Source organism: Garra rufa, chromosome 22 (assembly GCF_049309525.1).
Source record: "Garra rufa chromosome 22, GarRuf1.0, whole genome shotgun sequence".
In the NCBI taxonomy this organism is placed as follows: domain Eukaryota; kingdom Metazoa; phylum Chordata; class Actinopteri; order Cypriniformes; family Cyprinidae; genus Garra; species Garra rufa.
The window spans coordinates 27,476,145-27,503,739 of NC_133382.1; the positions used below are offsets into that span (position 1 = coordinate 27,476,145).

General features: G+C 37.2%; 2 protein-coding genes across 3 annotated transcripts; one reads left to right on the top strand and one right to left on the bottom strand.

Annotated features, from left to right (window-relative positions):
• Positions 1–383: 383 nt before the first annotated feature.
• On the top strand, positions 384–27,510 carry afap1l2 (actin filament associated protein 1-like 2). Of its 2 annotated transcripts, none has more exons than XM_073828141.1 (18): positions 384–508; positions 4,373–4,444; positions 5,448–5,527; positions 14,842–14,953; positions 17,364–17,572; positions 18,093–18,272; positions 18,363–18,437; positions 18,572–18,656; positions 20,038–20,133; positions 20,218–20,429; positions 21,703–21,848; positions 22,037–22,151; positions 22,386–22,592; positions 23,919–24,210; positions 24,360–24,533; positions 24,721–24,908; positions 26,505–26,657; positions 26,898–27,510. In XM_073828141.1, exons 2-18 carry the CDS (start codon positions 4,396–4,398, stop codon positions 26,922–26,924), a joined length of 2,400 nt encoding a protein of 799 aa, XP_073684242.1. In that variant the 5' UTR covers positions 384–508; positions 4,373–4,395; the 3' UTR covers positions 26,925–27,510. The 2 variants fall into 2 exon arrangements, with proteins under 2 accessions (XP_073684242.1, XP_073684243.1); XM_073828142.1 differs by having other exon boundaries at positions 24,363–24,533.
• LOC141298287 (kelch repeat and BTB domain-containing protein 13) lies at positions 9,900–11,416 on the bottom strand. Its single transcript, XM_073828795.1, has one exon. The coding sequence runs from the start codon at positions 11,414–11,416 to the stop codon at positions 9,932–9,934; it is 1,485 nt and encodes a 494-aa protein (XP_073684896.1). The 3' UTR covers positions 9,900–9,931.
• Positions 27,511–27,595: the final 85 nt, after the last annotated feature.

Below are 27,595 nucleotides of genomic sequence, written 5' to 3' on the forward strand. Positions count from 1 at the left end.
CGTTACAAAAAATAAATTGGGTGCTCCTAAATTTTTTTTGGTGCTCCTAACTTTTTGGAGTTGGGAGCACCAGTACTACCAAGTAAAAAAGTTAATTTCGAGCCCTGCACATATATCTCACTCTTGAGATCAGAGAAGCACAGCCTGTGGTTATCAAAGGCTCTAGTGGTTCACTTTTGCGCTATTAACCATTAGTAATTTTAACTTTGTGAACTGCTTCAGTTATGTTGCCACAATGCAGATAATCCTCAGCTTATCGAGACTGTATAAGCTATATTTATTTACTGTGACTAATTTTTAATCAGCTTGAGAGGTATTACTGACATGATGCTTTTCTTTATTACTTTAGCTAACTATAGTCTGTTGTGTGTGTGTGCAGTGCTGGAGCAGCTGTTGGAGCAGCTGCAGAGGTTCCTGAAGATCCTGGATGGAGAGAAGCTGAGTGGAAATGCCACAGTACAGAAGGGCCTTCTGACAGAGCTGCTGCAGTCGTACAAGTCTTCCAACGGTACATAAATAACATCATAATGTCTAAACTAACCATCTGACACTACACCAGTGCTTCTCAAACTGTGATCTACAAACCATTGGTGGTCTGTGAACTGGTTATTAAGACTTGTATGGCTTAATATAACGTAAATGATGTCTCTTACTGAAATATGTTGTTGAAAACCAATGAAGGATATACATTATTTTAAAAAATCCACATCATTTTAGACATATTTTGGACTATGGAGGGCGCCATTATTTTGATGACATAAAATGGTTGCATTCAGTGAGCTACTGGCGCTACCTGTGGCTATTTTTACTACAACAAAATTAGTTAAATAAAATACTGATACGATGACCACAGCTACTGAAAGAGCTTATAGGTGGCAATGGATAAACGTAGGCTTAAACCATACCATTGATTTTTTTTTTTTACGCCCCCGGATATTGAGTGAAATCTGCCCTGAGAAACTCCTTTAGTGGCTGCGGCGTCAAGACAAGTGTCGGCATCTTTACATCCTGCCAGGAAAGCATCTAGCGTTTTTTGTCTCTGACATTTTGTAAGATGTTTCAGTAGCTGTGGTCTACTAAACCTCAAAGGCATCAGGGCTAAAGTAGAGAGAGCAAAGATGCGAGTCTTTAGGAAGTTTTATTCATCCACAGGCATCTTCCGATTCATTTCTTCTTAGGAAAGTAGTGAAGACTTACATTGCTTCTCTTGTTGTCCTTTAGCTCAAAATTACATTTCTGCTTTGTGTATTCCAAGTTGTGTTGGGGTAAAAATAGCAACAGTTAGCGCCAGTATCTTACAGAGTGCAACCATTTCACGTCATCGAAATAATGGCGCTGCCAAAATATGTATAAACCAAGATGTGGATTTTTTTTAATAACTTGCATCTTTCATGGGGTTTCTACTACATATTTTAGTAAGAGACATAATTTATGTTACTCTACTGGTGTAAATAAAAAGTAGCAAAAGGCCTAACAAATTTGCAGTTTTATAAACAGTATATGTATTCGAGCATGACACTTGCACAGCACAATTGTCCTCACAAGGAGCAACAGTTGTGTGTGCATTTATAGCTTTGGTGTTGTTTAGAGAATCTGCTCTGTTCTGTCTTATTAAGGAGCCCGTAATTTTGGTCCGTGCATGTGCTTCTTTCTTCACACAAGCATGGCTGTAGGTTTTTCATGTTCTGGTCTTGGGCTTGTGCACTTCCTCCCCTGGCTCCAAACTGTATCATTTTCCAAGGCTGTTTTTATCCTCCAGGGACACTCACTTCCTTTTAGTAGCAGCTTATAAATAGCTTTCATTTCCATCCTCCAAATCCCAATCTGTTTTCACTGTACCATCGAAACATTTTTTTGCTTCATCACAGGGCTTTGTTTCCCCTGCAAAAATGCATCAGATCTGTGTTACCTGGAGACTGCCATGATCCATGTACAGTTCCTTGGGAAAGTATTCATACCCCTATATATTTTTCACGTTTTGTTGTTGCAGTCTTATGTTAAACTGCTTTAAATTACTTTTTTCCACATCAGTCTACACTGCATACACCATAATGACAAGGCAAAAAACAGAATTGTAACAACTTTGCACTTTTATTAAAAATGAAAAACTGAAATAAGTACATTGCATAAGTATTCATACCCTTAACACAGTAGTTGAAGCACCTTTACAGTCTTTTTAGACAAGCTTTGCACATCTGCATTTGACAGTTATCTGCCATTCTTCTCTTCACCTCTTCACCTCTCAAGGTCTGTCAGCTTGGATGGGATCTGGTAGACATTTTCAAGTTTCTCCAGACATTTTTATGAATACTTATGCGCTGTACTTATTTCAGTTTTTATATATATATATATAAATTTATGAAATTAGTCACAATTCTGTTTTTGCTTTGTCATTATGGTGTATGGAGTGTAGATTGATGTGGAAAAAAGTAATGTTAAAGCAGTTTAACATAACACTGACTGCAACATAGCAAAACATGAAAAAAATAAAGGGGTATGAATACTTTCGCAAGGCAATGGCCTTGGTAGCATCTTATCGCTTATGCTTAATTTAGTTCATCTGTAAAACCATCTCCTGCAGACTGGGACTAAATCAGCACTTTTATTATGATAGAATATGACCTCTCTATGAATCCCACTGGCCTGTCTTTGATGTGTACAGAAGGAGGGGCCCTGGAGATGCCTTTGGACCCTTACACAAGAGAAGTGTAGCACAAAACTCTCACTGTTCTTCTCTATAACAGAAATCTATTACATGTTCAGTAAAACGAGTGAGGGATGAAAGGGTTTAGAATCTGAAAAAGCATTAAATATGAGAAGGTGGGGGAGGAAAATTCAAAGAAGTTCTACAAGTTCCAGGCAAGGTTATTTGAGTGGAGCAGAGTATCTTTACTCCACAAAGTTCACAGCGGGCCCAAAAGTATTTGAACAATTAGGCCACACTTAAATTGTGATTTTTATTTCATAAATAGGCAATAAATAAATTCCTCAAGTTCACACAGGTGTTCTAGCAGAGTAGCCACAGGTGTAGATCATCACATTAAATACTGTGTAAACAGAGTGTTTGACTAACCGTAAAATGTCCAAATAATTTTCACCTTGAATTCAAACAGTATTTATGTTTTATCAATTAAAGCCTAACAAACATTTTTTTTATGTGAAACATTTTTCTTGAAATCTCTGTGTGGGCTATATTTCTGTAAAATAAATACCCTTCAGTTTAATATTTTGCAGAGATGCTTGATATATAGGTATCGCTGGTTATCCACCATTTGTTAGGGATGTTTAATATAAAAGTATTGGTTAATATTAGATATATAAATTTGTTGATATTGGATGTTTAATTGTTGTGCATGCTGATTTCCTAGATTTTTAAAATGTATTACATTGCCATCATATAATAGTCACTTATTTTAAAACTAATGTATAAAAATAAAAAATGCTGAATCTAATCTTTCATAAAGTACATTATTATGTTATGGTATCTAGTGTTTTTTTTTTTTTTTTTTATTTAGAAAAAAATATTGCATATTTTTAAAATGTGCCATTTATTGCTTATTGTTTGTCATAAAATGAAAATAATTATTGGTTTAGCCTTATCAGCCAGTGACGCTTATGTCACATTTAAGTGTAAACTACAGTCTCCTAAAAATACATAAATATTTTTACTTTTTGGAAAATTGGTGGCAAATATGTTCGGTGGGTTCATTTATTTATTTATTTTAATTACTTTATTTTTATTTTCCCCACTAATCACATCATACAAATTTGTATGAAATTGCAACTTAGTAAAATACTTGTGCGTTCTCACGAGATTGCATTGGTAAATTAAGTGTCCAGACACTTTTTGGGCTCCTGTAGCACAAAATTCATCACAAAAAGCTAGGATTTTAATATCATGTGAGGAAGAACATGATTCACTTTTAAACAACATGTGACCTTTGACCACAAAACCAGTCATTAGTTGTTGTTTTTTTTAATTGAGATTTATACATCACCTGAAAGCTGCATGGTTTGTTAGGATAGGACAATATTTGGCGGAGATACAACTATTTGAAAATCTGTAATCTGAGGGTGCAAACAATCTAAATATTGGGAAAATCGCCTTTAAAGTTGTCCAAATGAAGTTCTTAGCAATGCATATTACTAATCAAAAATTAAGTTTTGATATATTTAGAGTAGGAAATTGACAAAATATCTTAATAGAACAAGATCTTTAGTTAATATCCTAATGATGTGACCCTAATTCTGACCCATACAATGTATTTTTGGCTGTTGCTACAAACATACCCATGCTACTTGTGACTGGTTTTGTGGTCCAGGGTCACGATTCAAATTTGTAATCCAGTCTTTAATGGTGTTTATTTTGCAGGAGGAGATGAAGAATACATCTACATGAACAAGGTCATCGTCACATGTCAATACCAGGACAAAACAGACAGAGGTGGGTCTGTGATCTTCATCATAATTAACTTAAAATAACTTTTGCAGGTGTGAGGATGAAAATGGCCCCTGACCTGCAAAGATGTGTGTCACATATCACAGTGGTTTATCTTGCTGTTTGCTCTGCTGTGAATGTGTTTCATGTTTGGGGGGGCGACTGGGTTATGGCTGAAGTGTTAAGCCCCCCCACCCCCCCCCCCACTCTTCACCATTTCCTGTCTGTTTCTCAGTAACTCCTGTCCTCCTCTCGCTCTTTCTGCCAAACCCCCATCTGAGGCCAAGCTGCTTTGTTTAGATTTCACTGAAGAATGAGAGTAACAATAAAACCAGACTTAACATTCACATCGCAGTCGATTGCGCCAAAAAGATACGTGCATGACTAAACCATGGAGGCTTTCTTTGATCTAATTTACAAATGGCACCTTTTTCATAAACAATTTTAAAAAAGCTTTTCAAGAGAGCAACCCTTTGAAGCTCAGTATCTATTTTTTAATTTATGCCATGCACAATGATTTCATCATTTCCTGTCCGTATGTGAAAATTTCCTCAACCTTGTGATAAATCAGTAATTCAAAATTAACTTCTGTGACACAACATGCAGTTCGAAAGCTCACAATGTAAGTAGTGTGGATAAATTAAATTTCAGAAAGAAGCAGCACTTCATGGTGTATTGACTCTTTAGTGACTCTTCGCCCTTGCTGTGCGGGTTTGGTATTCGCCTTTCGTTCCTACGGCAACCCAGATGTTACCATTTGGAGAGGAAGTTGAAGGAATGTCTGATGGGAAGCCACTGAATATGGCCATCAGCTCTAGGAGGCTTCTGCAGGCTATGCAGTTTTACCAGAGCTGAGCCGCTAGCATATGCAAACAGTGGCGGATCAACAACGGAGTTAATAACAGTTCTTCAATGCTTCTTATTGCTGCACTTGATGAACCCATTAAAAAGTCTTTAGTGTATTTATTAACAGCCACTTTTGTTCTGTGAAAATCAATATGCTCCTCAGACTACAGACCAGAAGCCAATGGAGAACCAGGTAGACACATCTCTCTCAAGAACCCACCAGAGCCTCCACCTCCCAGACCAGTAAGTGACTCAATTTCATTTCAGAATGACAAAATAAAAACAGATTAATTTCACACTCAATTTGTTTTGAGATGCTAGTATGACATCCATGTTGGGGGTAACACATTTCAAGTTACTAGTAAAGTAGCACATTACTTTTGAATTTTCAATAATATATTAAGAGTTAATTTTTCCAATATGTAACACGAGTTACTTTGTTTTTCCATTTATTTACTGACATCTCTACTGTCCCTGTGTTGAGAGAAACTAGGAGTAAGGTGCAGAGGCGCTTTCTTCAGCCTGAGTGTGAAAATGAAAGGGTATGAAAAGGCCCTCACAGTCGCCAAAAATATAACATTATATAAATGTGACCCTGGACCACAAATCCAGTCATAAGTAGCACAGATATATTTATAGCACTAGCCAACAATACATTGTATGTGTCAAAATAAACATTTTTTCTTTTATGCCAAAAAATCATTAGGATATTAAGCAAAGATCATGTTCCATAAAGATATTTTGTAAATTTCCTAACGTAAATATATCAAAACTTCATTTTTGATTGGTGATATGCATTGCTAAGAACTTCATTTGGACAACTTTAAAAGAAATTTTCTCAATATTTAGATTTTTTTTGCACCCTCAGATATCCAGATCCAGATCTCGGCCAAATATTCTCCTATCCTAACAAACCATACATCAATGGAAAGCTTATTTATTCAGCTTTCATACATATAAATGACCTTCATGACTGGTTTTGTGGTCCAGGGTCACAAATATATAACATAAAACAAATAAGAAAGCGCAGCCCAGGTGACAAAAAGTAATGCAGAAGTAACATAATGCATTACATTCCATAAAAAGTAACTGAGTAACACAATAAGTTACTTTTTTATGAAGTAACACAATATTGTAATGCTTTACTTTTAAAAATAACTTTTCCCAACTTTGTATGACACACATGCAACATATAATTTACTATTAAAGTCCCCCTGAAATCAAAATTAAAGTTTTTTGGCTTTTAGTATGAATATATTAGCTTTAAGATTGTCTATAAGCTAGTGTGCTTCAAAACAACAACAAAATTCGTGTTTACAAGATATGGGCATTCAAAACTTACAGTCTCGTCACTTCCGCCAATATGAATCAACGATTTTGATGATATCACCGTGCACTTCAGTTTCTCATCAAACGTTCTGTCCAATCAAATGCTCTCTAGAGTCCATAGTGTCCCGCCCCCTAAACAGAGACGCAATAGACGGAGCAGATCGTCATCTGCACGATCGGCATGTATTAAACTACACAGCCTCAGTATGATTATGATCACTATTTTGTTTTAGAAACAGTTTCATATTGAATCTATGGGGTAATTTATTAGTCTGTGGCTGTCATAAGCTTACAAGCGGCTTTACCGAGCTCAACGGCTCTGGCCCGAGCAGAAATAAATGGAACGCTATTGGCTATTCAAAATAAGTGGGCGGGGCTGGGCGATATGTTTTTGTTTCAGTTAAAAGTACGTCACCACATAGAATAACGCTGTTTGTTTCAAGGCACTTCAGTGGACCTTTAAGGTTTGGCAATAGATAAATTGAATAGTCACACTATATTTGCAATGATTTTGCTGTTGCATTTTGAGTAATACAATTATTTTAACACACTTTTCAGTGCCTTTCAATCAATTGAGTCAAACTTCATTATTCAGTTGACTGATTCTATGCTTCAGTGATTCAGTAAATCAAGAAGTCACTAAAAAATGTTCATGGAAGTCCCAACATGGCATTTTTCATGTATTTAAATATTTACGTTAAATGTATGTTGCTTATTTTTTCTATAATGGGTAAATGTATAGGTGCATAATTTAAAATATTACACTTATTATTATTATATTTTATATAATTATGTAACTTTTCACTATATTTATTTACATTTTACATACTTTATTTTATTTGCAATATATTTTGATTCTGTTTAATTGTAGTTTAGTTAAATGGGACATCGGATGCTCCTTTCCGCAAGTTGGTATGATACTTTAGGGTTCTCATAAAATACTTTGGTTAAAATTCCTCAATGGTCGTCTAAAACAACATCCTTTTCATCTTGTCAAAAACAGCTGTGTTCACAGTGACCCATTTCGGCACATGTGAGACTGTTTAGGTTTTTGGGAATTTAAAACAAATAAGTAACCAGATTTTATCATTGTAGGGTGGTTGTGTTCACACACTGCTAAGACACATTTATATACAAACACCATGTAAAAGTGAATTTTGCATTCGATGTCGCCTTTAAAAGTAGCCATTGCAGAGCAAATACAGCTATGTATGTAATTTTATTTAGTTTTATCACCTATTTATTTAGTTATATCTTCTATTCGGTCTCACTAACTATAAGGTAAGACACTGTGGTCCTGCTGTCGTTTATTATCTGCTGTTTACTTTCATTTTGACCAAATATTTGTTATCTATCTGTTTCTCACGCTCAAAAAAAATGGCTGTGTTTTTTGTTTACAAGTCACCACAAGCCAAATAACTAATCCTGCAGGTTGATAATGAAGCCTGTCTTGATTAGAAACAGTAGTTGTCCTAAAAGGTAACATACCATTTTTTTCAAATGATAGAAATACAAGTAAGCAAGCAAAGAGCGTGGAGTCTTTGCATTGAAATACTTTGTAGCTCCTGTATCTGCTGTGGGAGTCTGCAACCAGTCAGACATACAGACAGACAGGAGGATGGAGAGTATTAGAGCTCTCCAGTGAGAAGACTTTGAACTTCAGACCCATCTGCGGGGTGCTGGGGCTGATTAACAGCAGCTGCACAAGCGATCGGGGAGCTGTTTATAGGGGCTGGAGAACCGCAGTCAGAGCACGGACACGTGTGCGAGTGCACGTGTGGGAACGAGAGACGGTAGACGTGTTCACACCTATTTATTTATTGTGTTTCTCTCATTTGCCGTTGACAGTATGCAAAGAGACTGTTGCTTTTATTTACTGTTTAGAACATTAGATGAAATTATGCGTTTAAAGGGATAGTTCACTCAAAAATAAAAATTCTGTCATTAATTACTCACCCTTGTGTAGTTCCAAACCTGTAAGACTTTTGTTCATCATCTTCGTAACACAAATTAAGATATTTTTGATGAAATCCGAGAGCTTTCTGACCCTGCATAGACAGCAACATAAATGTTGTGTGCTTTGAAGACTGACACAGAAGAATAGAAATTGTTGAACAAAGTCGTTATTTTTGTTTTCTTTGTGCGCAAAAAATATTCTCGTAGCTTCATAACATTACAGTTGAACCACTGATGTCACATGGACTATTTTAACAATGTCCTCACTATCTTTCTGGGCCTTGAACGTGGTAGTTGTGTTGGCGTCTAGAAAAAAAGGTCAGAAAAATTCTCAGATTTCATTGTCTTAATTTGTGTTCCAAAGATGACGAAGGTCTTAGTGGTTTGGAACGACATGAGGGTGAGAAATTAATGACAGAATTTTCATTTTTGGGTGAACTACAGTTGAAGTCAAAAGTTTACATACACTTTGCAGAATCTGCAAAATGTTAATAATTTTACCGAAATATAAGGGATCTTACAAAATGCATGTTATTTTTAACTTAGTACTGATCTGAATAAGATGTTTACATATAGTTAAACCTAAAGTTTAAAAATGTACATAAACTTGATTCTTAATACTGTGTTGTTACCTGAATGATCCACAGCTGTTTTTTTTTTTTTTTTTGGTTTCATGTAAGTATCTTCTGTAGCTTCTAAAGTGCAGTACTAAATGATAAAAGTATGATATTTAGGCAAAATAAGAAAAATGTACACGTATTCATTCTGTTCAAAAGTTTACACCCCTGGCTTTTAATGCATAGCATTTCTTTCTGGAGCATCAGTGAGTAGTTGCATATGAGTCCCTCAGTTGTCCTCAGTGTGAAAAGATGCATCACAAAATCATACAGTCATTATTGGAAAGAGTTCAAATGCCAAAAAAAATGCTGAAAAACCACAAAATTTGTAGGACCTAAAGCATTTCTATTATTTTCTCTTGTGGAAGATTTGTAAACATCTTTTCTGTGAAAAGTCTTATTCATGTCAGTACTAAATAAGAAATAACATGCATTTTGTATGATTTTTGGTAAAATAATTAACATTTAGCAGATTCTGCAAGGTGTATGTAAACTTTTGACTTCAACTGTATCCCTTTAAGTAATTGAAAAGGAAATTCTGTCATCATTTACTCACTCTTATGTTGTACTAAACCTGTATGACTTTCCTTCTTCACACAAAAGTAGATATTTCGAAAAACATGGAAAACAGTGTACAGTGCATTTTTTAAAAATCCTTTGTGCTGGAAGAAATGAAAGAAAGTCAACAGGTTTTAACGCTTTTGTTTCTTTAATTACAATTACAAATAAAATTGATCTGCAATTCCTAAGGTGGATGATTGGCCTCTACCGAATCTTCTTCCACACTTTCCACATTGGCGTCCATCTCCAGGGCTTCCTCTGCATCGCTCTCCTTCATTGTATCTGCTCTCTTTGGCAGTCTGAGTAAGCAAGTCCAAAGCGAACCACTTTTTGGAAAACCCGTCATCTGTCTACGAGGCTTCCACTTGTCGCCGCAAATTACATATTCCAGGGTCAAATTGCGGTTAACAGTGAACGCAGAGTTCCCCCTCACCATAGCCGTGAAGAGGGCACCCCTGCTATTGACATAATGTCCTGGCATAGCCGTCCATTGACCCGTAGTGATATTGTAGCAGTCCATGAGGCAGCGCAGGAAGTCATCACAGGGACCATTCCTCATGACATAAAGGTTGTCACCGTGAGCCACCATGCAGTGTCCATAACTCTGAGGCTTGACCATAGTGGTGACCAGCGTCCATTCGTCATTTTTAGGTGCGTACTCATAAACGTCCGTAGTATCCGGTGGCTTCCAGAAACACACAAATATCCTACGCCTTGCAACTGCACTAGCAGCCGCAGCTACAGAACGAGGCGCGTGCTTGCAAAATGTCCAAGCGCCTGTAGAAACATCACACGCTTCTACAGAGGACATGATCCTTTTGTCAAACTCACCTCCGATGGCGTATAAATGTCCATTGTGACCCACAAGGGTGAAGTTGTACCTGGACTGTTGAGGACCATCGAACACACTCCAAGAGTTGGATTCTGTATCATAACAGAAGCTCAAATCAACAGTTTCTTTGCTAACTCCTCGCACTCCTCCAACAATATACAATCGGTTCTCCACAACGGCCACCCCGGCCATAGAAGTGCTGGCGTCTGTTGGTAAATCAATCAGATATTTCCAAGCACCTGGTTTCTCATCAAGGTAAAACACAGTCCTATAGCAATCCTGCAGAATCTTCATGGACGGCGAATGAGTTCCTAGAGCGACAAATGACGCTTCTGAAAGTGACTCCACGTAGCAAATCAGCTCCTCTGGAAGTGCTTCAAGAGCGTCTTCCACATCACAATAAGCATCACGGATGAACACAGCAGCGCTGTGAAACAGCCTCCACAAGCCGTACACCGCAGCCGTGTGGAACAGAAGAACGCAGTTGTCGCTATCAAGAATGTCTATCAAGTACTGACCCAAAACATCGACTTGAAGAAAGGCCGCACACTCAACAGCCTCCACGATCTCGTCTGGATCTCGTATAGCAGGGCACTCACCTCTGGAAACGGCCATTGCAATGAGGAAACCCCTCGCTTTCAGCCCTCCCTGCAGGTGGAACTCGTTCAGCTGGCTGTCCTTCATCCCAGAGCGGAAGAGAGCACGGAAATACTCACAGTTTTGCCCCAGGATGGCCCTATCTATGGTGAAAACGCTCTCTTCAACCCGTACTCTCAGAATTCCAGTGAACTCTTCGCCTTGTTTAGCTTCATGTCCTAAACTGCAGGGGGGGCCCATAACGCCTCTATCCTGCCTGTCCGTACCCAGATTACTCTATTCATGAACCATAAAGTTAGGCTTCAAGATAGTTAGTCTTTCTGTTTGGGCTTGACCTGTAAACAGAAGTGTGCACGCGCTGCAGTCTCACAGCTACGTGCTGAACTGAAAATAGCAACACACTAAAATAGCATCGAGGGCACAGACTGTAAAACAGTAGTGGGAAATGAACAGCACTAATAGTGCAATGACATTTTGTTCTAATGCAGTTTAAATGAAGTTGATTTGATTAAATAATTAAATTATGCAGTTTTTTCCACAGTAGACTTGTAGCGATTCAAATAAAGACAGAAACCCATAAATGAAGTGATGACAGTAGTTCAGAAAGCCACTCCTGCCTTTAATAAGACTAAAAAGATTATTTTCCTTCAGTACCCTCTCTACCTCAGAAGTGTTTTGGCCCTGGTGAGTTACATTTTTTTCCTCACTGGATTTTTGGCATGGGAACGGGGGGATTTTCCATGTTCTGGGTGTTCTTTTGGTCTCGTGCCCACTTGCATTTTTTGCTTTTTGTCTCAAAGACTGGTGCTTTGTCATTATTTACGTCTTACTCTTGAAATGTTTCCTATGTAGACTACATTTTTTCTTTTTAAGGAGAAGATGGTGTGGATTAGAATATGAAAACAATCCTTGGGTGGAGTTCAGTCTCAACATACAGTACTGAAATTTCAAGATTTTTCTTTTGCTCAACAGCATATGAACCGATCCCAGTGTTGTCATGCTGATTCTGGGATGTGGATGTAGTCTTGACCCAGTGACTGAAGTGTTACAGAGTTTGACGCTATCCTGAAATGCCTTAACTTTCTTTTTAATCATTGTCAGATGCCTGAGGACTCAGCACACTCTTTTCTGTTTCAGAGATTTTTATGTTGAGTGTCAAAGAGCGAGGGCGGGACGAAGCAAGAAATGTGGGGCTTGTGAGTCGGGGTTGATGTGAGAAAAACAATAATTTCTACACAGTTCAATCAACATCTTCCTTCTCAGTTGGGTTGCTCTTGTTTTCCCACCGAAAACCCTGGTATATTTTGTTGGTCCCTTTACATTTGAGATCACATAACTCTTGCAGTGGAGCCTCTAGCAAGCGTTTGCATTTAACTTCCTGTGTCCTTGACATCAAGTTGTTTATATACATGCCTTGCCATTACTTTACCTCACTTCTGCTTTCGAGAAGCACAAGCACAACATGTCAAACAGGAGGTTTCAATCCAACCACTTAGAGTAAAGTACAACGCAAGCGAGAGGAGATTTTCCCAGCCGTCTGTCTGTAACCTCTTGTCATCATTCAACTTTATGGTTCACAAGCTACCGCTAGACCTAATCAGCCCTGGGTGTGTATGTCAGTGTGTTTTGTGTGTCATGAGGAGAGGATCAGTGCTCTGTTTGGCCAGGGGCTGTCATTGCATTGTGGGTATCAGTGGGGAATTTAGTAATGTTATGAACTGGCTGATTTGGGAAACCTCATCGCTAGCTCCACACCCTTTTAAAACCATTACTCCTGCAGGCAAACACGTGTGGAATTCCTTTTCTAGCTGAGCAGGGCTGAGGTCAGGGAGAGATTAGTTTCGAGGAAGAATCCCCCTTCGGTCAGAAAGAAAAGCCCACATCAAAGACAGGTGCAAAAAAACGACCAGGCAAGCTCATCTCTGGAGAGTCCCTCTATTTGATTCATTACCTGGGAGTGTGTTAGAGATGTTCAGCTTGGATACAGTGTTTGGGATGGTGTGCTTTGCACATTGTGTTTATTAAGTCTGCTGAAAAGATCAGCGTGGTTTATGATGGTTTATTGGATGCTCATGCAGTCACCCAAAAACTACAATTCTGTCATTAATTACTTTCCCATGTCATTTCGTTCAAAATCTGTAAGACTTTTGTTCATCTTCGAAACACAATTTAAGATATTTTTAATAAAATCCAAGAGCTTTCTGACCCTGCATAGACAGCAATGCAACTACCACGTTCAAGGACATTGTTAAATGTGACATCAGTGGTTCAACCATAATTTTATGAAGTGACGAGAATACTTTTTGTGCACAAAGAAGACAAAAATAATGACTTCATTCAACAATTCAATTTCTTTTTGTTCATGACATCATGGTCAGAATCTCAGAAAGCTCTGGATTTCATCAAAAATTTCTTAATTTGTGTTCTGTAGATGAATGAGGTCTTATGGGTTTGTATCAACATTAGGGTGAGTAATTAATGACAGTATTTTCATTTTTAGGTAGTGAAGCTAGTTGACCAGCATGGCTGACCGAGGATGTGTTGCTTGTTACCTTTATGAAACTGATGATGAAATCTTGATATTATACTATTTAATCTGATTGCAATTAAATTATTAATAGTAATAAAATAATTATCAATATAATCTTGTTTGTAATTAATAATATATTAATAATGTGCAGGTCTGCAGGAATGAATATAATATTAATAATTTGTATGTTAATATGTTTAAATATTTATACTACCAGTCCAAATTTTAATCTTCTGCTCACTAAGCCTGCATTTATTTGATCCAAAGACCAGCGAAAAACTGTAAAATAACAGGTTTCTATTTGAATATTTTTTTTTATGTAATTTATTCCTGTGATTTCAAAGCTGCATTTTTAGCCTCATAACTTCAGTCACGTGATCCTTGAGAAATCATTTTAATATTCTGATTTGCTGCTCAAAAAACTTTTATTATTATTATGTTGAAAACAGCTGAGTAGAATTTTTTTAAGTTTCTTTGATGAATAGAAAGTTCAGAAGAACAGCCTTTATATGAATTAGAAATCTTTTGTAACATGATAAATGTCTTTATCATCATTTTTGATCAATTTAAAGGATCCTTGCTAAATAAAAGTATTAATTTCTATCATTTCTCTAATTACATTTTTCTTCAAATCTTTTTATTTTAGAAAAAAGCTTTTTTTGATCTTTCTATTCATCAAAGAATCCTGAATTTTTTTACTCAACTGTTTTAAATATTGATAATAATAATAATAATAATAAATTTTTCTTGAACAGCAAATCATTTGCTTTGATCGCAGGAATAAAATTTAAAAATATATTCAAAAAGAAAGCAGCTATTTTAAATAGTACAAATATTTCAAGATTGTACTGTTTTTGCTGTACTTTGGATAAAAAAGTAGGCTTGGTGAGCAAAGAAACTTCCTTAAAAAAACATTCAAAATCTTACTATTCAAAAACTTTTGACTGGTACTGTATTTATTTATTGATTTCATTAAAATATATTATTTTGCTCCACCTCTGAACAGTTGATTGCAAACTTACATTCAGGAGAAAAACAGCATTTTCAATAGCAAAAGCATAAGCATTGCATTATAATGAATGAATACTGACATAATGATATTATCCTTCTTTGTTTCTCCTTCTTTTTATCTCAGTGCAACATTGGAAGAGAGCCCTTTCCTCTTCCACCAGCACCTGCTCCTGCATGTATACAGCCTGAAGGTTACTATGAAGATCCACAACCCTATGATCCTATAAGCATCAATGGTACGTCTCAAATTGGGTCCAAAGTTGACCCTAATACGAATGATCTTCCACTGTTTATTCTTTACTTTGATGCTCATATCAAGCCTGATATTTTTAACCTGGTAAAAAAAAAATAGGATATTTCCAAAGATTAGGTTAGCGATTTGTGTCCTCACTTTGGTCCTACGAGAGGGAACCTGTGGTCATTGAGTGCTCTGTTTTAGCTTCGTCCCACTGTAGTCTACAGCTTGACTGTGATACAGAGAAGCCTGCGGGCAGCGAGTGCAGAAAACAGCGATGGTCTTTGTTCAATGGTAACCGGGTTTCTGGCTCTGGACACACAGTGACGGAACATTGACCGTGAGCCCAGGAAATGGGGCCAACAGTGATGGGGCATTTGGCTGGGGTTGCAGAGTTCAGCCCAGCGAGGGGACAATCATTTACAATATTCTTCGGAAGATGACGTCTCTTCTTGGTCAAAGGAAACAGAGGCATTAGCATGCAGCTGTGCTGTGTAATATCAACACACAAGCGATGTGCATGGCCAAACTCTGAGATGTTTCGGCACTTGTTTCGGCCGCCAAACCTCATGGTTCTAGTTGCATACATTCTGACAGTAATGTAGCCCTAAAATAATACAAACAATGATGCTTCTGGTTGCATAGAAACCACTGGTGCAGCCCAAAATATCAGTATGCACTACTAATAAACATTTCTCATGCATCAAACATGCTTCAAATGTATTTACTCTTCCTGTTTCATTCATGTGACTTGTAAGCCACATAAGGTTTCACTAGCTATAGCTTCTCACCTGATCTTTTTTTCTCTTCCTCCCTTATTGCATTTCCCCTTTTATTGTCCTTCTGTGTTTCTGTAGATTTTGGGTGCTTTGCCATCATCACAGGGGTCAGGAAGCGCATAGAAGCTTCAAACAGTGTGGTCTATGCTGTGATCACTCGGGGTATCTATCTCTGTTTCTCTCAGTGTACATCAGGAGAGAAAAACCACCAAACAGCACTAACTTTATAGGAAGCAGTGGACAGCTTGAAAACCTCATTGTTTAATGCATCCAGACTTAAGGTTGCTGACTTTGCATGTGCTTCTTTGCTTAAGAGCATGCTGGACGTATTCATGATGTACTCTCACTTCTCCCCAAGTCTCAGAAATACCATTTTCTAGACTAAACTTTGTTTTAATAGCTTATACAAACCAGTTACAAATAATCATTCCTCCTCATCATGTCCTGATTTACTAATCCTCATCTCGTTCCTTTTGTTTTCCATGGAGGAAACTCATACAGGATTGAAAAAAGACCTTTTTTGAGTGAACGGTTCTTTTAAAATTATACAAAATGCATGTTATTGTTTATTTAGTACTGACCTGAATAAGATATTTCACATAAAAGATGTTTACACATAGTCCACAAGAGAAAATAATAGTTGAATTTATAAAAATTACCCCATTCAAAAGTTTACATCCCCTTGATTCCTAATACTGTTGTTACCTGAATGATCCACAGCAAAATGTATGTCCCACAAATTCTTTGGTTTTTCAGCATTTTGATTGTATGATTTTAAGATCCATCTTTTCACACTGAGGACAACCAAGGGACTCATATGCAACTATTACAGAAGATTCAAACACTCACTGATGCTCTAGAAGGAAAAACCATGCATTAGCCACCCAAGATCCAGAATATGTGTACATTTTTCTTATCTTGCCTAAATATCATATTTTTCATTTAGTACTGCCCTTCAGAGGCAGTTTCTCAAAAGTTCAATTTACCCTGACTTCAAAAAGTTTTCACCCCCCAGCTCTTACTGCATGTGTTTTTTTTTCTTCTGGAGCATCAGTGTCTGTTTGAACCTTCTGTAATAGTTGCATATGAGTTTCTCAGTTGTCCTCAGTGTGAAAAGATCTCAAAATCGTACAGTCATTGTTGGAAAGGGTTCAAAAACACAAAAATGCTGGAAAACCAAAGAATTTGTGGGACCTAAAGGATTTTTCTGAAGAACAGCAGGCAGTTTAACTGTTCAGGACAAACAAGGAACTCATGAACAACTATCACTAAACAAAAAAAAAACACAGCTTTGGATCATTCAGGTAACAACACAGTATTAAGAATCAAGGGGATGTAAACTTTTGAAGTTTTCGGTAATTTTTTATAAATTCAACTATTATTTTCTTTGGTGGACTATATGTAAACATCTTTTATGTGAAATATCTTATTCAGGTCAGTACTAAATAAACAGTAACATTATTTTGGTAAAATAATTAACAAATAGATTCTGAAAGGGGGTGTAAACTTTTGACCTCAACTGTATTTAGAAGATATTACTTTCTTTTGTCCCAGTGCACCACAAATGAGCAATCACACTATCACCAGCCTTGCCTTCTTTGCTCCTATTTTTCTCCTATTTTGCATTTACAGAAGATACAGAACCAGTGAGCAGTTCGTATGAGTCCTATGATGAGGAAGAAGTGACAAAGGGAAAGTCCACAGCACAGCACCAGTGGCCGTCTCCTGAGGCATCCATCGAGCTGATGAAAGATGCTCGAATCTGTGCCTTCCTCTGGAGGAAGAAGTGGCTCGGTCAGTGGGCCAAACAGCTGTGTGTTATTCGGGAACATCGTCTCTTGGTATGTGACATCATTGCTTATGTCAGCGACACCCATTTCCCACCCATAACTGATCTATGATATGAATGTTTACACAGATTCCAGTGTTTGCAATCTAGTGTTTATATCTGTTACTAATACTAGTAGTAATTAGTTACTTAAATGTTTGCTTTTAACTTTTAGATAGACATTTAAGTCAAAATAAATAAAAAATTACTATATTTACTTTCTTAAAGCACATTAATGGTGTACCTGTGCATAATTTATTGTTGCACATTATTATGAAGACAACTTTAAGCATTACGTATTCACATTGGAACGTTTTTTTTTTAGAAAATGGCCGATCATTTTGCTAGATAAGACCCTTATTCCTCAGCTGGGATCATGTAGAGCCCTTTAAAGCTGTATTGAAACTGCAATTTGTATCTTCAACCCATTGGCTCCCATTGAAGTCCACTATATGGAGAAAAATAGTATTTTCCTCAAAAACGTTAATTTCAAAATAGACAGTGTGTTTGATTTGTTTTGCTACTGTGTTCAGTGCTACAAAAGCTCAAAGGATCAGACTCCACTGCTGGATATTAGTCTGCTGGGCTGCAGCGTTGTCTACAAAGAGAAACAAACTAAAAGGAAAGAACACAAGCTGAAAATAACCCCACTGGGTGGAGAAGCCATCGTCCTGGGACTGCAGAGCAAAGAGCAGGCAGAACAATGGCTAAAGGTGAGGGACAATGAGGTTTGGCTCATATAGATGAATAATCAGTGTTCTGTTTGTGCGGATATAGTTTATAGCCTTTCATCTCTTTTCAAGGTTATTCAAGAAATTAGTCCAAAAAATACTGCAGGATCTGATGTAACCGACTCTCCAACACTCATCTGCACTAAGGTATGATAGAGTGGGGTTTATTACTTTATTGATTTCTGTATGAAATGAATGATTTATCTATGTATTTTAGGTGAATCTTTCATAAAATAGTCTGTCAGGTTGAGCTATAAAGTTAAATCTGCCCTTTTTGGCAGGGTGAGCAGAGTGAGAGATACTCAGTGGCATCTGAGAGTGGCAGCAGCACAGACAGTCATGCAGAGAACCTGGAGAACAAAGATGGTGAGAGTGGACCATTACAGTTGTTTTTAGACATCTGTTTGCTTGACTACACTGGAAGTGACTTGAAGTTGTCTAAACTCGTAGTGTTGAAGATGCATGTCACCTCAAAATGTTGCTTAAGGCGATAGTTCACTGAAAAAAAGACATTTATGTCAATAATTACTCACCCTCATGTCGTTCCAAACCTGTAAGACATTCGTTCATCTTTGGATCACAAATTAAGATATTTCTGATGAAATCCGAAAGCTTTCTGACCCTGCATAGACAGCGAGACAACTATCACATTCAAAGCCCAGAAAGTTAGTAAGGACATTGGTAAAATAGTCCATATGACATCAGTGGTTCAACCTTATTTTTTGTGCACAGAGAAAACTGAAATAATGACTTTATTCAAAATAGAATAATTTAAATATAAATGACCCTATTCAAAACTTTCTTGATTCGTAATACTGTTGTTACCTGAATGATCCACAGCTTTATTTTAGTGAAAGTTGTTCATGAGTCCCTTATTTACTGCCCGCTGTTCTTTAGAAAAATCCTTCAGGTTCCACAAATTCTTTTTCTTCAGCATTTTTGTGTATTTGAACACTTTCCAATGATGATTGTATGAATTAAAGATACATCTTTCACACTGAGGACAACTGAGGGACTCATATGCAACTATTACAGAAGGTTCAAACGCTCACTGATGGTTCTCAAGGAAACAATGTGTTAAGAGCTGGGGGGGGGGGGTTCAAAACTTTTGAACAGAATGAAGATGTGTATATTTTTCATATTTTGCAAAAATATCATATTTTTTCCATTTAGTACTGCACTTCAGAAGCTACAGAAGATACTCACATGTTTCCCAGAAGACAAAATAAGTTGAATTTACCCTGATCTTCAAATTCAAAAAGTTTTCACCCCCTGGCTCTTAATGCCTCGTGTTTCCTTCTGAAGCATCAGTGAGCATTTCAACCTTCTGTAATAGTTGCATATGAGTCCCTCAGTTGTCCTCAGTGTGAAAAGATGGATTTTTCTGAAGAACAGTGGACAGTTTAACTGTTCAGGACAAACAAGGGACTCATGAACAACTATCACTAAACAAAAAATTACAGCTGTGAATCATTCAGGTAACAACACAGTATTAAGTATCAAGCATATGTACACTTTTGAATGGGGTCATTTTTATAAATTCAACTATTATTTTCTCTTGCGGACTATATGTAAATGTCTTTTATGCAAAATATCTTATTCAGGTCAGTACTAAATAAAAAAACAACATGCATTTTGTAGATCCCTCCTATTATGGTAAAATAATTAACATTTAGCAGATTCTGCAAGGTGTATGTAAACTTTTGACTATATAATATTCACCTTTCAAATGTCATTTTAATTTTAGTTAAGAAGAAATACGGCAAGTTTAGTAACCTTATGAACATTGGAAAAAAGAAGGTTTCCTCTTTGGAAAGTCCGGAGAAGACTGTGGATACGTCAGGTAACCAATCATTAGTATATTTAGTTGACAAGTTTTTAAACTCCCACACAACCTACCATTTTCATACTATTTCCTTTGTTCCAGGCTACCTAAACATCCTGGTGAACACCCAGTGGAGAAGCAGGTGGTGCTCAGTGAGGGACAGGCAGCTTTGGATCTACAATGACAAAAGCAAGAACAAAGTGTCCCAGCAGCCACTGTCTCTGGAGGGGTGCATGGTCCTGCCAGACCCCAGCCCCGAGCACCTGTACTCATTCCGCATCCAAATGGAGGGAGAGGAGCTTGCAACCCTAGAAGTGAGTAGAGAGAAAGACGTTCATCACTGACTAGTGCTGTACAGCAAGACTTTTGACTGTGCAACTTATTCCACGCACATACATAAGAAAAGATTGTCTCACTGACCTATAAAGCATGAACGTGCACTTTAGAGATCTGAAAGAGATCATAATGTCTATATCAAAATATAGAACAGCAGTCATACAGGAAACACTGAAAACATGAATGGAAATAAATCAAATGTCACAGACAGGAAACAAACAGAAAATACAGTTATATACAGCTTGTCAACTAGCTTGTTCACTACTAAGTACGTATCTCAAACAAAACTCTAAATATCTTCCAAAGTTTGTGGCGTATACCATCTGTTAGACAATTATTTGTTACAGCTAAGAGCTACAATACACTTGGACGCTGCAGTAAACCATAAGACCAGAGGTCACCGATTAGTAATTCTTTACACTCTCATTATGAGCCACTGTTTTTTCCCAGTCTCACTGTCTGATGCCCTCATGTAGCCTGTTCTGGCATCAATCCAACAGCCTGAATGAGATTTCTGAGAACTCCTCTCTGTTCTTTTAGTTCTGGTGTATACAGCTTTGCGAGATTCACAGCTAATATTTATGTGCTACACAAATAATGTTCGCTTCCAAGTTATATACACTGCTGTTTAAAAGTCCGGGGTCAGTAAGATTAAGTAGTCTGTGATGTTTTGTGAGAAGTTGCTTTTGCTAACCAAGCTGCATTTATTTGACCAAAAATGTAGTAAAAACACTATATATTTTTACAATTTAACATAGCTGGTTTCTAATTTATTATTTTTAAAATTTAATTTATTCCTGTGATAGCAAGGCTGAATTTTCAGCAGTCATCATTGTAGTCACATGACAAAAGGATATATATATTTTGTAATAAGTCTTTTCTGTAATTCTTGGTAAGTAAAAGTGTTAATTTCTTTAAAAATATGAAATAAATAAATTACGGACCTCACATTTTTGAACGCTAGTGTGTTTGTATTTCTTTGTGTACAGTATCTTTTTTGAGTTGCTGCTCATAAATGTTTTCTGGCCTCATTCTTGAGTTGTTTATCATCAGTTGTCAGTAAGACACTTCTCAGTAAACAAAGACAGAGGGAACAAAATGTTAAAATTGCTGAATGGGATAGTGAGGATTCAATATAAACTTCAACATGACTGCCATCTTCAGGCCAGAATCAAGTCTGTGGCAAACTGACAGACCTAGCGGCACTCATGAAGGTATATGGTATAAGATTAAATATCCTTTTTCCTCTAGGCTAAATCCTCCGCTGATATGGGCCACTGGCTAGGGCTTATACTGTCACAGACAGGCACCAAAACAGACCCGGAAGATCTCACCTACGACTATGTGAACTCTGAGAGAATATCCAGTATTGTCAATGCTGCCAGGACATCCATGTAGTAAGTTAATTCATCAGTTGTTTTTAATAAAAAGATTAGTTCACATAAAAATGAACAATTTATCATCTTTTACCCTGTAGACCTTCAAAACATATAATAGAAGTGGCCAATATGAACTATATTCGTAGATTTCGATAGATTTGTTTGTTTTTTGAGATTTTAAAGCCTGATTCATTTATATCTGTCAGTCTAATGCAGAGGAGGTACTCAGAGCCCAACACATACACAGACAGCCCTCCGTCAGACCCTCACACCTGTGATGACATATATGATGATGTTCCATCCACAGAGAATGAACAGGAGGTGGGTGAGACACCCTTGCCATGCTTTTGTTGCTAATCTCTTCCAGCCACTTTTATGCAGCTGTGTTTATTCTGAGTCACAGACTCAGGATAGTGGAAGATTCACCCAGCATTCTGCCAAAAATAATACAAGTGACAGGAAGTCATTGCTGTGACAGTGTTGTGTTTTTGTAACCCTGCTAGCCATCCAACTTCAATAATGTTTCCCTGATACCGTTGCTTTCTTCGGCTCTAGGAGGTTCAAGAGGTTCAGGATGGCAGCGAGGAGGGAACAGCGAGTGGCGAGGAGAATGGGAAGGACAGAGTGTATCTGGATCTGATCCCGGTTCGCTCTTTCCTGCACACGAGCTCAGGCAGAGTGTCACCTCAGGCGTCCAACACAGCGCAGATCGAGCTCAGTCCCTCAGCTGCTCCCCAGGATGATCAGCTACAGCCTAAAGAGGTTAACTTTATAAAATATGAAAATGCATGTTAATAGATCTGAATTTGATTTTAGACACATCTTGTAGAATGTTAATTATTTTAGCAAAATAAGAGGGATCATACAAAATGCGTGTTATTTTTTATTTAGTACTGACCTGAATAAGATATTTCACATAAAAGATGTTTACATATAGTCTGCAAGAGAAAATAAGTTGAATATATAAAAATGACCCCATTCAAAAGTTTACATACGCTTGATTCTTAATACTGTGTTGTGTGTACAGTGAGCCACAGCTGTGTTTTTTTGTTTGTCCTAAACAATAAACTGCCTGCTGTTCTTCAGAAAAATCCTTCAGGTCCCACAATTTTTTGTTTTTCAGCGTTTTTGTGTATTCGAACCCTGTCCAACAATGACTGTATGATTTTGAGATCCATCTTTTCACACTGAGGACAACTGAGGGACTCATATGCAACTATTACTGAAGGTTCAAATGCTCACTGATGCTTCAGAAAGAAAGACGATGCATTAAGAGCCGGGGGTGAAAACTTTTGAACAGAATGAAGATGTGTACATTTTTCTCATTTTGCCTAAATATCTTTTTATTTTTTTTTAAGTTTTGCCCTTCAGAAGCTACAGAAGATACTTACATGTTCCCCAGATGATAAAATAAGTTACATTTAACTTGATCTTCACATTTTAAAAGTTGAACCTTCTACAGTACAGTAGTTGCATATGAGTCCTTCAGTGTGAAAAGAAAGATCTCCAGATCATACAGTCATTGTTGGAAAAGGTTCAAATAAACATAAAACCTGAAAAACCAAAGAATTTGTGGGGGATCTGAAGGATTTTTTCTGAAGAACAGCAGCCAGTTTAACTGTTCGGGACTCATGAACAACTATCACTTAGCAAAAAATAAATAAAAAATACCACAGCTGTGTATCATTCAGGTAACAAAACAGTATTAGGAATCAAGCATATGTAAACTCAACTATTATTTTGTCCAGGTCAGTACAAAATAAAAATAACATGAATTTTGTATAATCCCTCTTATTTTGGGTAAAATAATTAACATTTTGCAGATTCTGCAAGGTGAATGTAAACTTTTAAACTCAACTGTATGTTTCATTTCCTCTAAAAATGACCTTGTAAGCATTTTTTTTTAATGTAAAACTTTGGTAACATAACACTCCCTGGTAATTAAATCTATTATCTTGGTGTTGTTACCACCAATATACAGATATTTATTTATTAAAATTTAAATAAAATTTTTATAAAAAATCATGTAAAACATACAAATATTTTAATACAGATGTTTAAAACATATACAATTCTTTCTCAAAACAGGGTGAAACAAATGAAACCTCATCACCGAGCAGCACGGAGCACCTCGACCCTCCACCTGTTGTTTCTAGAGTGGACACGGACTCCTCTCCAACCCCCAATCTGCATGTCCAGACTCAAAGAATCAGTTTCCTTAGTCAGGAAAGCCAAAAGAGGGTCTCTCCCGCCTCAATGCCATCCCAATCCCAAACCCTGCCCCAGACATCTACGCAGACGCCCCAGAGTCCGCCCACCTCCAGAGGAAGAGCCGCCAGCACAGATAGATTTCTTGAAAAACTCAAGTTCTCTCCAGCAGGTGAGGGCCGTCAACTGTAAAATAGGCCTACAAAACTTTTATTTATTCACCCTGCTGTGCTTTTCCCAGTAATGCACTTGAGTGAGCGTACCTTCAGTATGTGAATGTAGGTCATGACTCAAAGCTCCTAAACATTCTCTCCTGTTTAGCAGGCTCGGGGTCGGTTGAGGTGAAATTAGGGAAGAACAGGACGGAAGCTGACGTGCGGCGTTACACCGACGACAGAGACCGACTGGAGCGAGAGAGGGAGGAAGTAAAAAACACTCTGGCCACACTGAGGAAAGACAGGCGAGAGGTGAAAGAGGAGCTGAGCTCCTGCCAAGGTACTGCAGCGCCACCTAATGGAGATGTTTGGAAGTGTCCAGGTGTTAAAAGCGGTAGCTTTGGTTGTATTTAACTCTCCCTCATGATGTTCCAACTTTGTTAATTATTTTCAAGTTGCAATGTTTCTATATTACTTGTTGCTTGTGACATACTATAACACCACAATATCACTCTACATGTAAATAGACCCCACTCAGCAGGCCTCTCTGGAGGCTCGACTGAAGCAGATGGAGGAGACATGTCGTGAGGCAGAACGTCGGCGAGTGGAGGTGGAGCTTAGCCTGATGGAGGTGAAGGAGAATTTAAGAAAAGTGGAAGCTGGACCCTTTACACTGGGCACTACAGTAGATAGCAGTCTACTGGAAACTACAGTGGTTAGTATGATGACAGGATTCAGTTTTTCTGTGAAAAACAGCAAATCAGCATTTTAAAATATCTAAAAATGTAACGATATTATCAATATCGTGGTATTGCGATAGCAAAACTGTCTCGATATTATCGTGGTCTCATGATGATATCAAACGATAAGTCTTTCGGACAAAAAGTGTACTTTTCAAAATATATTTAAACTTCTTATTCTAACATAAAAGGTCTTTAAAGTTGTGTTTTGGGCCATTATGCTTAACTAATTTAACTAAAACCGAAAGCACAATATGGCTTAATCTCTTCTTCAAGCCTGTTTTTGCTGCGCATTTGATCTGTTGTTTTCCGTGCCTCAGAACGGCTCCGTTCACAGTGAATGAATGCAGTGAACTCCTTTATTGCATGTGCTGTGAGTTTAGCTTACATTTTGGAATGCAACAGCCACCAGTTATTCTTTTACTTCTGCAACAGATGATTACAGCATTTCACTACATTTGTAGTTTGATGCGTTTCGTATGCCTATTTTTACTGAAGCTGGAGTTTTCCTTCAAAATAAAAGCTCTTCTGTCGTTTCCGTCAAAATAAAAGCTTAAAAGTGCAGTATGAATTGCTGACAGCTAGTGGTTTAAATGGGTAATGTTACTGCAGTCCAAATTTAAAATATCGCTTTCAAGTGTAGAAATGAGGAAATAAGTATTGTAATTTCCCTACTGTAATGTAAAGCAAAAATAATATCCCTATGAAATATTCATTTTCATTTATTTTGCATTCCAATTGTTTTACAGTATATGGCTATTACTGTCGTCGTTATTATTATTATTACATTCTAATTTGTTTTGCTTCCTAAAACACTAGTGTGAATGTAAATTAGACTGAGACAGTATATCACAAATAAAAAGAGGATTAAGTTCCCTTTAAAGTTCAGGTGCACAACTTTTTTTCTGACTGAAGTTTTCTTAGTTAAGAACATGGGTTGGAGCTCTTATTTTGAACTCTCGAAGTGCATTAGATAAAATAATTTAACTTTAAAATGTACAAAAATTTCCAGTTTTTCCAGTTCTTCGTATGTGTTTTTTTAAATATCACAATAAATATATTGTGGACACATTATCGTATTGTAAAATTCTGATATCGTCACTTCCCTAATAAAAATAGAAAATAGTTATTTTGAAACGCAATAATATTGCACAAAAAAAAAATCTTTCTGACTGCAGCTCTTGAAAAACCAAGTGAGCTGCTTATTTGACATAAGCATACTAGGTGGTACAATTCAGGATAGTTAAAGGGATAGTTCACCCAAAATTAAAATTCTGTCATTAATTACTCATGTTGTTCCAAACCTGTATTTTTGATGAAATCCGAGAGCTTTCTGACCCTGCAACACAACTACCACATTCAAAACCTAGAAAGGTAGTAAGGACATCAGTAAAAATGTCTAATAAATAAAAACAAATAAAAGGCCTTGGAATGACATGAAGGTGAGTAACTAATGACAGAATTTTCATTTTTGCGTGAACCGTTCCTTTAAGAACTAAATTCCATTGTGTTTTTATTGGTTGTACTCTATTTGAGAGAGTCCAGCTGACTTATATTGTTGTCTGTTCTAGCCCAAGATAGCACCTGTATCCATCCCTGCTCCAAACACACCTACCAACACCACCAACAATGGAGATTCACCCGTCAACTCCGCCACAGCGCTGAAAAACAGACCCCTGTCCATCATGGCATCCAGCAAAGGAAACGTTCTGCAAAAGGCCAAGGTCAGAATCCACATATGGATCCATAGTGTTAACAGAGAGCTTAGATTTTTGATAAAATAAAAGCTTACTGACCCCAAACCTTTGAATGGTAGTGTATATCTATGTAGAAATGATATATCAATATGATTGTCCAAGTTACAATAGTATTACCATCTGAATACCACATCATTATAACACCAAAAATATTTTTTGTAATATTTTCCTGCATTATTCTTAGCTGATGTTATTCTTGCTCTGCAGGAATGGGAGAAAAAATCCACAACCTAGTGGATAGAAACAGAGCGCAAATGGACTTTTTAGCCAAAGCTCAAAGGACTGCTTAGGCAAATGCTTCAGGCAGGGCGGGAAAGAGAGAGAGGGTGTGTCCAACGACCTGCAGGCTCCGCCCACTCTGAAACATCACACTCCACTCGTCCCTGCTTCTCTGCATTCAGAGGCTGAGATGGTACTGGGCACATGCAGGCAGCTGATCCAAGACAATATTTTCTGTTCCCTGCCAAATAACGCCACTGGACGACAATAGATTTGAAATCTATTCAAGTCATTTTCATATAAGTGAAAGGAAGGGAATAACTGAAATAACTCTTCCAGTGGTGCGCACATTATTTGATGGATGTTTCACAAGCTTGAGAGGAAACCAAAAAGAATTTAGGTGAGCTTCGAAAACCACTATTTTAAGATTATTAGATTCAAAACCATAACTCAGCCATTTGGTACATCTGGTACATTGTAGCTTGGTTCATGTATGCTGGTAACCAAGATGTGAATATATGTTACATATCCGTTCAGTGTTTTTTTGATTTGTTACTGTACGCTAGCTGAAACATGCACTTTTTATTCAAATAAAAGTTTGTACTGACAACAACTCATATTTATGCAATACTAATACTTTGAAAATGGAAGAAAACTGCGTTTTCGCCAGTAGGTGGTGCCAAAAC